This window comes from Oryctolagus cuniculus, chromosome 15, assembly GCF_964237555.1.
Source record: "Oryctolagus cuniculus chromosome 15, mOryCun1.1, whole genome shotgun sequence".
Taxonomy (NCBI): Eukaryota; Metazoa; Chordata; class Mammalia; order Lagomorpha; family Leporidae; genus Oryctolagus; species Oryctolagus cuniculus.
The window spans coordinates 10,897,456-10,914,271 of NC_091446.1; the positions used below are offsets into that span (position 1 = coordinate 10,897,456).

A 16,816-nucleotide genomic window follows, 5' to 3' on the forward strand; every position below is an offset into this window, starting at 1 on the left:
CCATGAGATTAACATTATAGATGGTCTCCCTATGAACCTACAGTCAATTTTTTTTATTCATTTTAATATGTAAATACTATCCTGTCTCCTGCTTACCTTAAGCCCCTTTTATTAAAAACACACGTAGTGGCATATTGGGTAATGCCACTACCTGCAATGCTGGCATCCCTTATGGATGTCAGTTCAGGATGGAAGATCTCTTTTTCTCTGTTTCTCTGCCTTTTAAAATAAATAATGTTTTGGGGCCGGCACTGTAGCATAGTGGATAAAGCCGACGCCTGCTGTGCCAACATCCCATATGGGTGCCAGTTCGAGTCTCGGCTGCTCCACTTCTGATCCAGCTCTCTGCTGTGGCCTGGAATAGTAGAAGATGGCCCAAGTCCTTGGGCCCCTGCACCCGCGTGGGAGACCCGGAGGAAGCTTTTGGCTCCTGGCTCTGGATCAGTGCAGTTCTGGCTGTTGTGGCCATCTTGGGAGTGAACCAGCAGATGGAAAACCTCTCTCTCTCTCTCTCTCTCTTTGCCTCTACTTCTCTCTGTGTGTAACTCTTACAAATAAATAAATCTTTAAAAAATCTTTTTTTTTTTTTTAAATGCGAGTTACAGAGAGAGGGAGAGGCAGAGAGAGAAAGAGAGAGAGAACTTCCAGCCACTGGTTCACTTTCCAAATGGTTGCAATGGCACAGGTTGGCCAGGCTGAAGAGGAGCCAGGAGCTTCATCCAGGTCTCTCTCGTGGATACAGGAACCCAAGGACTTGGGCCATATTCTGCTGCTTTCCCAGGTCCATTAGCAGGGAACTGATTCAGAAGTGGAGCAGCCAGGACTCAAATTGGCACCCATATGAGATGCCAGCATTGTAGGCAGTGGCTTCACCAGCTGTGCCACAGCACTGGCTCCAATAAATGAATCTAAAAAAGATAAAATCTAAACAGAGGACTTATTCTCAGAGCTTGGTCTAGATTCTGAAATATCTCTGATTTGTGAAAATGAAGATTTATCATTATAGATTTCAACCTCAAGGCAAGCATTCCAAGGTAGATAGACTTAGAACCTGCTATTCATTGATATTTGCAAGAATCACTTGAAACTGGATGGCTTTTGTTTTTTAAAAAATGTCAAAGGGCCAGTGTTGTGGCGTAATAGGTCAAGCTGCTGCCTGTGGCAATGGCATCCCATATGGGCGCTGGTTTGAGTCCCGGCTACTCCACTTCCATTCTGGCTCCCTGCTGATGCACCTAGGAAAGCAGAAGTGCTTGGGCCCCTGCACCAATGTGGGAGAACTGGAAGAAGCTCCTGATCCTGGCTTTGGCCTGGTCCAGGCCCAGCCATTGTAGCCATCTGGGGAATGGACCAGCAGATGGAAGATATCTCTTTCTCTAGCGCTTTCAAACAAATAAGTAAATCTTTCTAAAAGACACTTCTCTTCATAACTAGGCTTTTTAGCATCCTCTTAATTGTGTCCCCAAGGCAAGTGTAGCTGCCATGCACCACGCATCCAGGCCTAGAGCACGTGGACAACTGCTAGCGTTACCTATGACAATTTTCCAGCATCACACGTTTAGCAAGGGAGTCAGCAGACAACCACCGCAGCTCACCTGGGGTCACAGTCAATGAGGGCCCAGCCCCCATGGAACTTCTCCTCCTCGGGCAGGAGTAACTTCATGTAACTCTGTAAGAGCTGGCTAATCAGTTCCTGGTGGCTTCTCTGAGTCTCCTTATGCAGAGCTTCATGCTCTTTCTCCTTGTTAAATATGGAATACAGATCTTCTGTCACTGGAATGCCTTGCATCAAATCTAGGATGGAAGTGTTAATATATGTTCATCATCTTACTACACTAGCATTTTTAAAAAATGAGAGACTGTAAAACCTAAAATTATAACACTCTTGAAAGAAAGATAAGCCTAAACCATTATGACCTTGAATGAGGCATGATTTTTTTTAGACGTGACACCAAAATCATAAGCAACAAAAGAAAAAAACTGACAAATGACATCATTAAAATTTTAAAATTTTGTACTTCCAAGGGTACCAAGACAAAGAAGTTTAAAAAAAAAAAAGACCCCTACAAAATAGGTAAAAAATACAACTCATCTGTATGGTAAAGGACTTGTATCAATATATACAAACTATAACTAATTAACAAATACACCAATTTGAAAACGGGCTAGGAGAGAGCACTGTGGTGCACTGGGTTCAGCCTCGGCTTGGAACACCTGCAAACCGAACCAAAGGGCCGGTTCAACGCCCAGCTATTCTGCTTCCAACCCTGTTAATGCTTCTAGGAGAGCAGTAGATGGTGGCCCAAGGGCTTCCCCTTGCGGGAGACCTATATGGAGTTCCGGGCTCCTAGTTCAGCCTGGTCCAGGCAAGGCTGTTGCAGACACTGGGGAGTGAACCAGCAAATGGAAGCTCTCTTTCTTGCTCTGCCTTTCAAGCAATGGAAATAAATAATTTAAAAAAACTTTCCAAAAATGTAACATTAAAAAATACAGTAAGAAAAATATCTGAACAGACAAACTAACTTCCTCCTGGTGAGACATGTACTTCAAATCATTTTTTTTTTCTTTAATTTATCTACTTGAAATGTCAAGTTAGAGAGAGATTCCATCTGCTGGTTCACTCCCCGAATGGCCAAAACAGCTCAGACTGTACCAGCCTGGAGCCAGGAGCCTGAAATTCCATCCAGGTCTAAGGTAGGGGTCTAAGTACTTGGCCATCTTCTGCTGCTTTCCCAGGTGCATCAGCAGGGAGCTGGATCAGAAGTGGAGCAGCTGGGACTCGAACTGGTGCTCACACGTGATGCCTGCCCCTATAGTGGTTTTTTGATATTTGAGATGGGGCCAGCATTGTGGTGCAGCAGGTTAAGCTCCCACCTGTGATGCTGGCATCCACGTGAGCACCAGTTTTAGCCTATGCTGCTCTATTTCTAATCCAGCTCCCTACTAATGCACATAGGAAGTCAGCAGAAGTACCTCAAGTGCTTGGATTCCTGTTACCCAAGTGGGAGACCCAGATGGAGTTCCAGGCTCCTGGCCAGCATGGCCAGCTGAGGCCATTGTGGCTATCTGGGGAGTGAACCAGCAGAACGAAGATACCTATCTACATCTCTTCCTCTTTCCTCCTCTGCCCTTCCCCCTCCATCTCCCTCTCTTCCTCTCTCCCCCCATCCCCTCCATCTCCCTCCCCATCTCTTCCTCTCTTCCCCCACCCCCTTCTCCTTCTCTCCCTCTCCCCCCTCTCTCCCTACTCCCTCTCAGGCTCCTGGGAAAGATCTGACCACTGGCCCTGGAAACAGAGTAGTAGGTCCAGCTGCTTCTGGCCTCTACATCTCAAATGTGAAGAGAGCCGGCTTCAGGATCAGGACGCAACTGGTGCTAGGAGGACAGGACCTGGGTCCTCAGTCATACAAGACTAAGTTGCTAGATCAACCAGCAGAAACAAGGCGTTGCATTTTTGCCTTGAATCAACTTCTAAAATCCAATTCTCTACATAGCATATACCCTCCATCTCTGGCAAATGAGGAAAGTTTTATACCAGACTTTTCAGATTCCTAAGTGGCCTGTGTCTAGGCCCCACCATTTCTTGAGTACTAAAAATAAGGTGGAAAAAAATGAGATTTTAAAAAAGATTCTCATTGACCACAGGTCAGCTATGTTGCATTTCATTCCAATCCAGAATAGGCTCCATTTATTTGAATCCTATAAGGTAACATTTTCAGAAAAATGAAAGAAAAAAACATGCAAGGTATGAAATCTATCGGGCAATTTATTCTCCCATTTCCCCTTGTGAAAAATGATGGGTTGGTTAGGACCCTCTCTAAATCCGGTCCTACTGTTAGCTGTGCTTATGAAAGTGGGTGGTGGCTTTGCCCACAGCAAGAACATCTGACAGAAGGTTTAAAGGAAAAGAACGTCATCAGGTCACACTGCTTGCCTTGAGTAACGGGAAAACAGACAGAATCCAAAGTTTGCAGCTGTTGAGGTTTAGAGCACCTGATTCAGTACTCCAAGAGCTTTACCTCTGCTATTTGTTACATGAGCATCAAACTGAAAAACATATGGATCGAAATAGATGGCGTCTTCAGATGCCCCAGCCAAAAATATTTCTCAGATTCTAATTTTATACAAATTTCAGTGTATTGGGTAAGAGCCATACTATAGGAACACATGTATTTCATAAGATACAAATTCTGTTACTGAAGTTGGTTTCTGTAAAACTAGTCAGAGAAGGAATGATAAATTTTAAGGAAAGAAAAGCATTTCTGTTCCTTACCTATAACAGCTTGCCTATAAGCATCCTTAAATCGGTTGAGGTAATACCTATTCGCCGAGTTAACCCCATCTTTCATAACTCCTGCTAACTTCCTTTCTCCCGTCCTTGTAAAGTCACCCTGCCAAAAAGCAAAATAAGTCATTTTGACAATTTATTCAAACCCAAGAACACTTCCACCATTAACTGTGCACCCATATCAGGCACTGTGGTGTAGTGGGTAAAGCCACCACCTGCAGTGCCGGCATCCATACGGGCACTTGTTTGAGTCCCAGCTGCTCCACTTCTGATCCAGCTCTCTACTATGGCCTGGGAAAGCAGTAGAAGATGGCCCAAGTCCTTGGGCCCCTACACCCCAAGTCCTTGGGCCACCTGGAAGAAACTCTTGGCTCCTGGCTTCTAATCAGCAAAGCTCCAGCTGTTGCAGCCAATTGCAGAGTGAACCAGCAGATGTAAGATCTCTCTCTCTGCCTCTCCTTCTCTGTGTAACTCTGATTTTCAAATAAATAAATAGATCTTTAAGAAAAAACTGGAAATCTACAGATTCTTATAACTTCTCATGTAGTTAAATTAAAATATCTACCAGGATTCCACTTTGATGCAAGTGTGCCAACGAAATTAAACACAATGCTGGTGACCTCAAGTCTTCACCGTCAGTGAACTGGAGCTTTAGGGGAAAGTCATTCTTGGGAGTGCAGAACTTACAAGTCGAAACCAATTACACAACAGACACCAAAACATCATGACTTTCAAGCCTCAAACTCATATAGTATTCAAAAGCCAAATTTCTGATGCAGAAAAATACGGATAGTTCCCTGGTGTTTATTATAATGGGATTAACCTGTGTGTGTATGTGGATGTGTGGATCTGAACAGAAGGGGAAGACCGGAGGGTTCCAGCTTCACTGCACATTACAATCACCTGTAGAACAATCCAGTGAAGATACAAATTGCTGTGTCTCCTCTGCTTTTCCCAACAAAGCTTTCAGAGCAAGTCAGTGATTTAAACTCAAGACAAGAAAAGTAGAGTCTCCCCCTGCATCCCAAACTCACTATTTCTATCCAAGTCAATCTCAGAAAGAGGCCTTGTCCCCAAAGTGATAATTTAGGAAGAACATGCTGCCAGTAAGGTTGTCTGCGAAGAATATTACAGATATTCTAGAGTACAGTATTTGAATCCGTTATAGAGGAAACAGACGTGAAGCTGGAACTCACAGAAGTTTAAAGTCACAGGGGAAAAAGTATTCCTCTTTAGACAATAACTTGTACAAGGACTTCTAAATTTTACTTCCCTTAATTGTTAAAAAGTTTTTGATATTTATCAATCAAAAAAATGGACTGGGGACCAGTGTTGTGGCACAGTGGATTAAGCTGCTGCTTACAGCACCAGCTTACAACAACCATATCAGGTGCTGGTTCAAGTCCCTGCTGCTCTGTTTCTAACCTAGGTTTCTGCTAATGCACCTGGGAAGGTACCAGATGAAGGTCCAAGTACTTGGGGGCTCTGCCACCCACAAAGGAGAACTGGATGGAGTTCCTGGCTCTAGCCTGGCCCAGCCCTGGCATCTGGGGAGTAAACCAGTGGATGGAAGATAAAACTCTTGGGGCCGGTGCTGTGGCATAGCGGGGGTAAAGCCACCGCCTGCAGTGCCAGCATCCCATATAGGCACCCGTTCTAGTCCCAGCTGCTCCACTTCGGATCCAGCTCTCTGCTATGGCTGGGGAAAGTAGTGGGGGATGTCCCAAGTCCTTGGGCTCCTGCACTCGCATGGGAGACCCAGAAGAAGCTCCTGGCTCCTGGCTTCAGAATGGTGCAGCTCCAGCCATTGCAGCCAACTGGGGACTGAACCAGCGGATGGAGACTTTCTCTGTCTCTCCTTCTCTAACTTTCAAATAAATAAATATTTTTTAAAAAGAAGATAGATTTTTCTTTCCCTTTCTCTCTCCCTCTCCTTCCCTCCTTCTGTCACTCTTTCAAATAAATAATCTTTAAAAAAATCTTAAAAAAAAAAAAAAAAAAAAGATGTATTGGGGCCAGCGCTGTGGCTCAGTGGGTTAACTCCCTGGCCTGAAGAGCTGGCATCCCATATGGGCGCCGGTTCTAGTCCCGGCTGCTCCACTTCTGATCCAGCTCTCTGCTGTGGCCTGGGAAAGCAGTAGAAGATGGCCCAAGTCGTTGGGCCCCTGCACCCGCGTAGGAGACCCGGAAGAGGCTCCTGGCTTCGGATTGGTGCAGCTCCGGCCATTGCGGCCAACTGGAGAGTGAACCAGCGGATGGAAGACCTCTCTCTCTGTCTCTACCTCTCTCTGTAACTCTGCCTGTCAAATAAATAAATCTTTTAAGCACTTACATGTATGAACTCAGGCAATCCTACAGCAACCTTTGCAGCAGGCCTGGTACCACCCCTACAGGTCACATGCGCTGGGCTGGGCTACAGGGGGGTGCCTTGCTGAATGAAGTACAGCTGCCACTCAAACTCTGAGGAGTCAGAACCTTACTCTGAATCCACCAGCAGGCCTGTTCTGTTTTGCCTACACAGTTTTAAAAACCAACCACTTCCCATATAACTCAAGATTTCCAGGCTCCCTTGAAAACCAAAAAAGAAGATGTGGCACCACTGGCCTCCTCAAGAGACAGAGGGGTGCCTCCCAGAACAGCTCACACTCCTCCCTGGTTCGCAAAGCCCCTGGCTCCCTCTAACGTCCGGCCTGCCTGGCTCACATGCCCTGGTCCCCGCAGCAACCTGTACAGGTGACCCCCGCCTCAGCCAAGCATCCGGAGAACAGTGAACCACACAGAGTGTGGCCCACAGAGCACTCTGTCACAAACACAGCTGTTCCGAGCCCATGGCCTAACCCGTGTCCACTGACGAGGCATGCACATACCTTCAGAGCCGCCGTCCCCGCGTACTGCCTGCTGATGGAGTCGCCGTTGTTAGCCCACATTATCTGGTAGATCCGATTACACTTCATGGGCAGTGGCTGCTCCGGGGGCATCACGCCTAATTTTTTCAGCTAAAAGGAACACATCAGTGGATTAGCCGTGTGGGAGCCAGGAAACCCTGGTGTGACGCATGTGCTGCAGAAGGAGGACGGACATTCACAGAGAACTCAGGGCCCTCAGAGAAGCCGAACGGAGGCAGACTTGACAAAGACAGCAAAGCACTGCTTGTCGTAGTTCTTCACGGATAGGGCCACACTGTGGTAAATGTGTCTGTTCTTACACAGGCCTACGAAGTGGAACTGAATATCAAGAAAGCAGAGACCATATTGATATTAGTAGAATAAATACGCAGTGAATGTAAATCCTGGGCCAGAGCTAGGTGCTGGGAGCTTTCGACATAAATGATCTCTTCTACTCACTGTGATAACCCTATGCAACCAACACTCTTATTCCCCCCATCTTAAAGAGACACACCGAGGTCTAGAGAGGTCAAGGTCTTTGCATGGCTCCAACACTCGGTATGCGGTGGTGCCAGGGCTGGAATTCCAATGCCCAGCTGCCTAAACACTACATGAGAGCAAAAGCACAGAAGGCTCTATCAGAAAAACAAAACCAGAAACCATGCCGGGTGTCTCCACCTTGGGAACTTAATACGAGGACTCCGTCTTCCAGGTTCTGGAGGGCTGGGAAATCCAAAACAGACACTGAAGAAACGGAGATGGGGAGACACGAGGACACAGCTCCTGCCCAAACCACGGGGAGAGGCTGGTGCTGCAGGGTCAGGGAAATCCAGGCACCGGAAGAGCAAGCTGCTGCCAGGATTCATGCAGATGGAGGGGCTGTCTTGCCTCCCCTGCCTTCCTCACCAGCTGCTGTTAGCGCCCCCTCCTGGCAGTGCTGGCTGGTCAAGCAGACATGAGTGCAGGACTAGTCCCAAGTCCAGGGAGGATGGATTTGGAGTTGAGAGAAAAGGTAAATGAGGGCCGGCACTGCCGCGGCTCACTAGGCTAATCCTCCGCCTTGCGGCACCGGCACACCGGGTTCTAGTCCCGGTCGGGGCGCCGGATTCTTTCCCGGTTGCCCCTCTTCCAGGCCAGCTCTCTGCTGTGGCCCAGGAGTGCAGTGGAGGATGGCCCAAGTCCTTGGGCCCTGCACCCCATGGGAGACCAGGAGAAGCACCTGGCTCCTGCCATCGGATCAGCGCGGTGCGCCGGCTGCAGCGGCCACTGGGGGGTGAACCAATGGCAAAGGAAGACCTTTCTCTCTGTCTCTCTCTCTCACTGCCCACTCTGCCTGTCAAAAAAATTTAAAAAAATTAAAAAAAGGTAAATGAGCACATATGCCAGGCTGACACGCGACTTCATTCAGCTCATCTCTAGGAAAGGTTGTGCGACCCAGGTCTCGAGGAAAAGGGGATGTCTGTGTGCCGTAATGTTCTGTAGAACATTTGAGATTTGAGGCAAGATTGTAGCTATGTGTTTGCACATGCAATCCAGTACACTCCATTTACCTGCTGTTCCATGACCACGCGTGCGATGGCGGCTTGGACCACGTTGGTGCGATCCAGGCAGTCCATGCAATTGACGCGGAAAATCCCTTCTTGTTTACAGATTACCCCAGCTTGATCAACCCTTTTCAAAAACAACATATGATCAGTTGACAACATGAAAGACTTCAGTTTTTCAAAAACCATTTTTTTAAAGTATTATATTTACAGCAACATTAGTTAGCAGTATGTTTGAAATATGCGACAGACATCGAGTTCCTTATACACATTACTGGTAATTTGTACAATCACTTGACAATGAAGGTAGCATTGACCCATTTTAGGGAAAAAACAAAAAGACAAAAAATGGAGGTGCGCATTGAGTGATCTCCACGCTATCACGCAGCTATCGGAATCGACACTTAAACACCAGCAGGCACTCTGAACGCACCGTCCTTTGGACCGAAAGTAGAGAGGCCTCTAAACTATCTGAAACAGACTTTACCACCGGCCAGGAGTCGTGCGGCGGCGTGCCTTATTCATCTAATTTCTTGAGCTACCTGTATGGTCTGAAAATATAATCAAATGTTCTCCTCTGTCCTTTAAGCCACTTTTTTTTTTTCTCCTAGAGCTACCTCCTGTGGTCTAGGAATCACTTCCTTCTCTGATAGCTTAGAAAAGAGCCTTGGTACTTCTAAGCCTTCCTTCCCACGTTAGGGGCAGCGAGAAAGAAGAGAAAGAGAACACGCAGAGCAGGACGCGCAAGAAACAGTGAACAGACATCCTTATAGCACGGACACAGGGCTCTTCACTGCGTCTCGCCCACCCACCAGACCCCATTTCCCCTTCAGAGCTAACCCTGCCTGATGATCAATAGCACTCGAAAATGAAAGAAACTGGAAAGCAAGAACCAAAAATGTTCCCTCAGCACATGACTATCTCTTGCTTAGTGGTACCAGGCAAAGCGTGTGATTTCTCAGGCCAAGAGCTTGTCAAAATGACTTAGGAAATACCTACCAACACCACTTCATGTCAAGAATAATGTCATAAATGGCATCTGTTAGTGTTTGAACGTTCTCAAACTTCATTCCTCGGCTACAATCCATGCCAAAAGAAAGAAAAAAAATACTTAATACAATCTTTAAAAAACAAGATATATTAAAGATACCTTGGAAAAATTAAAAAGAATTAATATATTTGAAGTTATACTACTTTATAGCATACAGGCAACTACATAGATGGCTATAAGTAGAATGCATTGTGAAAGAAAGCACACTGAAGAATACACTGAACAGTCCAGACATCAAATTTCCTTTCCTCACCAAATTTCCAATATAGAGGTAAATGAACACAGAACCGTGAGAACTCTGGTTCAGAATACACACACTTAAAAGCACCGTCAAAATGATTTGCCAGAGGCCAGGGTTGTGGTACCAGGGGTCAAGCAGCCTCTTACAACACCGGCATCCCATCTCAGAGCGCCAGTTCAAGTCCTGGTGGCTCTGCCTCTGAACCAGCTGCCTGCTAATGTGCCTGGGAAGGTAGAAGAGGGCCCAGATGGTTGGTGGGGTCCCCATCACCCACTGAGAGATCAGGATGCGGTTCCTGGCTCCCTACTTGGGCTGGCCCAGACCAGGCTGTTGTGGACACTGGGAGAGTAAACCATAGGACAGATGATCTCTTTCTCTCCCACCTCCTTCCTTCCTCTGTCACTCTGTCATTCAAATAAATAAATAGGTACATCTTTTTTTAAAAAAAAAGGTGTGCCAAATGTTGTTTTTCCAGCACAAACACCAAGGAAGTCTCTCTGCAGGGAAGGAAGCATTACCAACCCAGCAAGAAGCCAGCGGGGTGGGAGTGGGGGGGCGGTTTCCACATAACTAAGGAAACGACTCAACAAAATACTGAGCCAGCACTGCGGCTCACTAGGCTAATCCTCTGCCTGCGGCGCCAGCACACCAGGTTCTAGTCCCGGTTGGGGTGCCGGATTCTGTCCTGGTCGCTCCTCTTCTATTCCAGCTCTCTGCTGTGGCCCGGAAAGGCAGTGGAGGATGGTCCAAGTGCTTGGGTCCTGCACCCCATGGGAGACCAGGAGAAGCACCTGGCTCCTGGCTTCGGATCAGCACGGTACCCTGGCCGCAGCGCGCCGGCCACAGTGGCCATTGAGGGGTGAACCAATGGAAAAGGAAGACCTTTTTCTGTCTCTCTCTCACTGTCCACTTTGCCTGTCAACAACAACAACAACAACAACAACAAAAGCCCCTATGAAGATGGAAACTAGGAAGAAGTGATATTCTTTCCCTCTGACCAGTGAGGAGAGGAAGAAGTGTTTCTTCCCAGAAAGGAGGAGAAAAATCAAGGCTGCTGTGGCAGCATCCGCCACACACCGTGCACCGAAACGCATCTCAGGACGCCACCTCACCAGTGCTCGTGGAAGTCAAAGGAGACGTAAGTGAGCTGTGAGCTGTTGAAGAGCAGCACCTGCTTCAGATAAGCGTCACCAATGATTTTCTCTCTTCCTGCCTGGTCGACCAAGTTAATGATGACCTGTGCCAGGGAGAAAAAGACAAGCATCACGTTTAAGTAGATGGTAGCATTATAATGCCACTTTGAATGATTTACTGAAAACTAGGTTTTAGAAATAGTTTATAGCCACTTAGAAACTACTCCACTCAAGCATCAATTTTTTATTCTATAAAATTAAATCTTCATCTGTCTCATAAATTTAGGTTCCTTGGGATTTTTTTTTTTTTTGGATCAATGCAAATAATAGTTTTTCTATACATTTGCAATAGTCAATTATAATGAGAAGGAGGTCCTTCATAACAGCAAATATCTTAGATGTCTAGAAATAACATAAAAATACATAAAACCTATATCCTGAACACCATGAAACCTTATTGAAATATGTCAAAGAAAACCTTAAATAAGTAGAAATGCATACCATGTTGCTGAATGGCAAAGTTCAACATTATAAAGATATGAAGTCTCCCCAAATTAATCCTGACGCTTAACAATGCCAATCAAAATTCAATCAGGATTTTTTTTATGGACTTGAAAAGTTAATTATAAAGCTCATCTGCAAGAGTACAGATTTGAGCCGGCGCCGCGGCTCACTAGGCTAATCCTACACCTTGCGGCGCTGGCACACCGGGTTCTAGTCCCGGTCAGGGCGCCGGATTCTGTCCCGGTTGCTCCTCTTCCAGGCCAGCTCTCTGCTGTGGCCCAGGAGTGCAGTGGAGGATGGCCCAAGTCCTTGGGCCCTGCACCCCATGGGAGACCAGAAGAAGCACCTGGCTCCTGCCATCGGATCAGCGCGGTGCGCCGGCCGCGGCAGCCATTGGAGGGTGAACCAACGGCAAAGGAAGACCTTTCTCTCTGTCTCTCTCTCTCTCACTGTCCACTCTGCCTGTCAAAAAAAAAAAAAAAAGAGTACAGATTTGAGAAAAATTTGGAAACTAATAACAAAGGGAGATTTGCCTCATTAGGGAGCACAACACATCCTAATTGTATAGCAACGAAGACTGTGTCACTAGGACAGGAATGGCTGAGTAACAATAGATAAACGATGATGGCGCAAAGACCCACGGACACTGAGCAGCCGAAGACACAGGGATGCTAGCAACATGCACCACTCTATAGACGGGATAAACGCCCGTCCACCACAGGGACCACTTACATCAGCTCCTTACGTCTCACTCATTATATGTAAAATAAATTCTAGACGCATTCATGATCTAATGCATCTAAGTCTGATGCATCATTAGCATCTAATGAATTAATGATGCATTTTTTTTCTTCAAGCTACAAAAAAGCTAGAAAAATAGAATCATGTTTCCATGACTGTAGGCTGGGCTGTGACTAAGTATAACATAAAAATCAGATGGCATAAGGATGGATACATGTAATAACACAAAAATTCTAAGCCTGTGTATGAAATGACAGTCTAAGCAAAGGTTCAAAAATTACACACACAACAAAGGACTAGCCCGGGAGAATATACTTGCAAAAGGAAAGCCAATAATATATCACAAGTGCTGTGAATTCAGTAAGATACCATGGAAATTACTAAGAAAAATACACAAATAGCCAATAACAGGAGACTACAACTCTGTTAATAAAGAAATGTAAATTAAAACAGAAAACTACTTTCACTTACACACAAGCAAATCCAAACGCTAAATACAGACAGCACTGCTGACTACTTGGGGAAACAAACACTGGTTCCTCACACTGAACTGGGATTGGGGGAGCAACTTTAAATATATAGATTTGACCAAGCAATTTCACAGCAATTTAGTTTATAAAACAAACTACCCCAAAATACATAACATTTTTCAAGAGAATGTCTATAATGGCAAAAATGAGGTATACCCTAAAGGCCCAGCAATGGAGAAATGGCTAAATAACCACCGTGAGATCTCAGTGAGAATAGCTGCAGAACAGGACGGCACAGCCCTCTTTACTGGGGTTTTGAATATGATGTGTCGAGGTGGTTTTTGCTGCAATTGACAAATCACTAGCTCGAATCTCAGATCCACTCAGGAGGGAGCATGCCGTCTACAACGGGCTTAACCCAGCCATCAGAGACTTAGTTCTCACACTTTTTATCTGCCATTCTTTCCAGCTTTCTTATCCAACCAGCAAATTGGTGAGGCCCAGGCTGTTTCAGTCTTGAGACTGCTGCAGCGGCCTCACATCAAATCCAGACACAACAAGCTCAGGGGACTGCCTGTTCCTGCGTCTCTTTATTAGCGCAGGAAACTTCTCCCCAGAAGCTTCCCAGGGGACTTCCCCCACATCTTACCTTCCTGGCCAAATCACCAATGAACAAGCCCAGGCCCTCGCCTCCACCAATCACTGGCAAGAGCAATGGTGCCACCACGACTGAGTCAGACTGACCATGGGCCCATGGCCCCAGAAAGCAATTACCCAGGAGAAGCAGGTGGATAAATGAACACTGCTGGGTACCTTTAGAAATCACGAAGTGTCCACTCAATACACACACCTATAAAATTGACGGGAAAGTCCACAGGGAGGTGAGAAGAATTATTTCCTCTGCTCCCACACCTCAGTACTGTTTCATTTTAACAAGTGTGTTACATTTAATATATAGTTTCCTCTTAGTAATGCTAATTATAATTACATGCACTGCTAATACATAAACTTATCAAATCCTCCCAGTCCCATAGCCCTTCCTGGAGGTAATTCTTATAATAAGTTCACACAAATACATTTCTACATAAGTGAGCATGCCACGTGTGGATGGAACAAATGGAAGAGAGCTACACGTATGTAAATGATATGTGAGGTTTCTAAGTGGTTACACATCACATGCTGCTACAGGTTTTTCTCTTCTCACTCCACAGTGTGATTTTCAGAGTTCCATGTCAGTGCACAGCTTTAACTTGTTCTTAAGCATTTGTAGTGTGCACTCTAGGTTGCCACACCGAGGCAGTCTTTATGCTGCAATGAATGTTCTTGTACCTGCCGCGACAAGTTTCTCTCCAAGCAAAATTAAACATTTTTCCTAATAATGTTCCAGTTACTCCACCTCATTTCCAAAACTTGGTATTTTCCATTTCTTTTTTATTTTAGTCATTCTGGTGTGAGCAGTGGCTTTAATGTGCATTTCCCTGGGGACTGATGAAGCAGACCACGTGTGCACGTGATTATTAGCTTTCTGGAGATACTTCTTCACGAACGGTCTGCTCAGTTCCTTTGTGCAGTTTTCTTTTGGGCGCAAATCTTTTTAATGGATTCACAGGGGTTTTTAATATTCTCTAGATATGAGACCTTATCTTAAGCAATAAAAAATGTTAAATATCTTTTCCCACCAAGTGAGTTGCCTCTCCATTGTCTTAATGGTGCCTTTTATTAAGCAGAAGTTCTTAATTTTAGTAAAGACAAATGTTATCAACTTTTTTCACTAAGGTTAGTACTTTTAAGATCTTATTTAATTTTAATAAAATTTTAATAAGACAGCGTTTATAACACTATCTTAGTATTTATAATTGATGCTTTAATAAATTATAAAGTTTTAATAAATTTAAAGTCAAATTTATCTATTTTTTGCATGCTTAGTGTTTTTTTTTTTTTAATAAAAACCTTTTCCTTGATGGGCATTACCCCTTATTAAACAACTAATAAAATATGGGACATGTAATCTTAAACTGAAAACTTTAGAAAACAATGGTCATAGTTCAAAAAGATATCTCACAGTTTCCCCTAAAAGCTTTAACCTTCCACATTTAGATCCGTAACCGATCTCAGTTTGACTTTTGTGGATGGAAGGTAGGAAATAAGAGAGCAAACTTCTGGGTTGAATCAAAAGTACGGTTTATTTTAATTGATAATACCATTCCAAATGGCCTAGCCAACCTACACCCCTAACAGTGTGGGCGAGTTTTCATGCAGAAACACAATACCTGCCATTATCTGATTATCAAACTTCATAATTTCTTTCAGTATAAGAGTATCTTTCTATTTTCCTGCTGAGAATGTTCAGGATTGCACAAAATTACATATTAATCTGGGAAGAACTGAAATCTATTCACCTCTGAGCGTTCCATTCCAGGAACATGGCATTTTGTCTCCATGTAAATCAGGTTTTCCTTTGTGTTCTTCCACAATTCTTTTTCTTCTTCTCCATATACAAGTATATTTTTATGTTTATTACATTTTAAGTTACTTCTCCCTATTGTTTTTTGTTGCTATAAGAAACAAGTATCCTACGGTGTTATCCATTCACATTGGTCAATGCTAATGGACTATTATAGGAGGGTACTTCAAAAAAATTTGAGGACAATGTAATTAAAAGTTTATTTGTTGCAAAAAAAGTTTAAATAAATGTATAGCTTTGAAAACCCTTGTAAGCATGGATTTCAAGTCTCTTTTAAATCTTGTATCAAAATTACAAAACTTCTACTTCACCTAACAGTTTACAATTGATTTTGGGTTATACTTCTATGCACACGCTCCTATGTCAGTATATGAATACACACGAAGGTGAGCAAAGAAAAAACATACTGAGAGATATGGATCAACTTGTTATTTCCAGGAGGTGGAACTGTTGGTACTGAGAGATGACTTCTAGGATCGCAATAATTGAAAGTCTAATCTTTATGGTATCTAAACGCAATTTAAAGTAGCTAACTCAATGATTACTCAAAAAATATTAAGAATACTCTGAGCTTAAACAAGCGCTTTTTTAAACTTTATGTCAAGTGCTGCCTGCTTAGTTACGAAGAGTACATTGTTATTTTCATGAAACTTAAATCATTGCAGTCATTTCTAAATATGAAGAAACAGTTTACTACGACAAATCAAAGCCCACCTGTTTTTTGTAAATTTTCAGTTGTTCTTCGAAATGGGCACAGAAATAGGCAACAGTTTCCTTCTCACCTACAAAGAAGTGATACAAAATCTATTTTTCCTTCCCAGGTTTAAGACAGAAATTAATGTCTACCCCATCTTTATTCTTACTTTTAGACAATTTTTTTGCCAATCCAAGTGTAGGACTGTCTTAAAAACCACCATTTGAACATGACATGATAAACCAAAGACCTGGGACTCCTTGTTCCCCAGACAGAAAGTGCAAACTGTGAAATTACACCTGTTAGCATCACACATCTGCCTACCTCTCAGAAAAGGGTTCATGTGGCTTATTTTTAAAAAGGATGAAAACTCTTCTACAAAAACCTTTTTAAAACACTGATTTTACTGAATTTTCACCAAGAATACAAATTAAGGTTTGAGAAAAAAATATGCTATTAACAATTTTTAAAAAATCAACCTAAAAATTTTAAATAAATAAGAGGGGCTGGCTCTGATGTAGGTTAAGCATCTTCGTGTGGTGCCAGCACCCCGTATGTGTGCCAGTCCTGTCTCAGCTGTTCTATTTCTGATCCAGCTCCCTGCTGATGGCCTGGGAAAGCAGCAAAAGATGGCCCAAATACTTGGGCCCCTGAGCCCGCGTGGGAGACCTGGAAGAACTGTGGCCATCTGGGGAGTGAACCAGAGGATCAAAGACCTCCCTCTCTGCCTTTCAATAAATAAATTTTAATTAAAAAAACCTCTTTCAATAATCTAATTAAATTTAAATCGTTTAGCTACTC

General features: G+C 44.1%; 1 protein-coding gene across 2 annotated transcripts in view; it reads right to left on the minus strand.

The window, feature by feature from the left end:
• INPP5F (inositol polyphosphate-5-phosphatase F) overlaps positions 1–16,816 on the minus strand; it is a 108,844-nt gene that overhangs the window by 13,666 nt on the left and 78,362 nt on the right. For both annotated transcript variants that reach the window (XM_051823686.2, XM_051823689.2), the window contains 7 exons: positions 16,036–16,103; positions 11,122–11,246; positions 9,717–9,794; positions 8,724–8,844; positions 7,156–7,284; positions 4,274–4,391; positions 1,596–1,794 (listed from right to left, as the gene is read on the minus strand). In XM_051823686.2, coding sequence (XP_051679646.2) covers positions 1,596–1,794; positions 4,274–4,391; positions 7,156–7,284; positions 8,724–8,844; positions 9,717–9,794; positions 11,122–11,246; positions 16,036–16,103 — 838 coding nt within the window. The remainder of the gene's footprint in view (positions 1–1,595; positions 1,795–4,273; positions 4,392–7,155; positions 7,285–8,723; positions 8,845–9,716; positions 9,795–11,121; positions 11,247–16,035; positions 16,104–16,816) is intronic.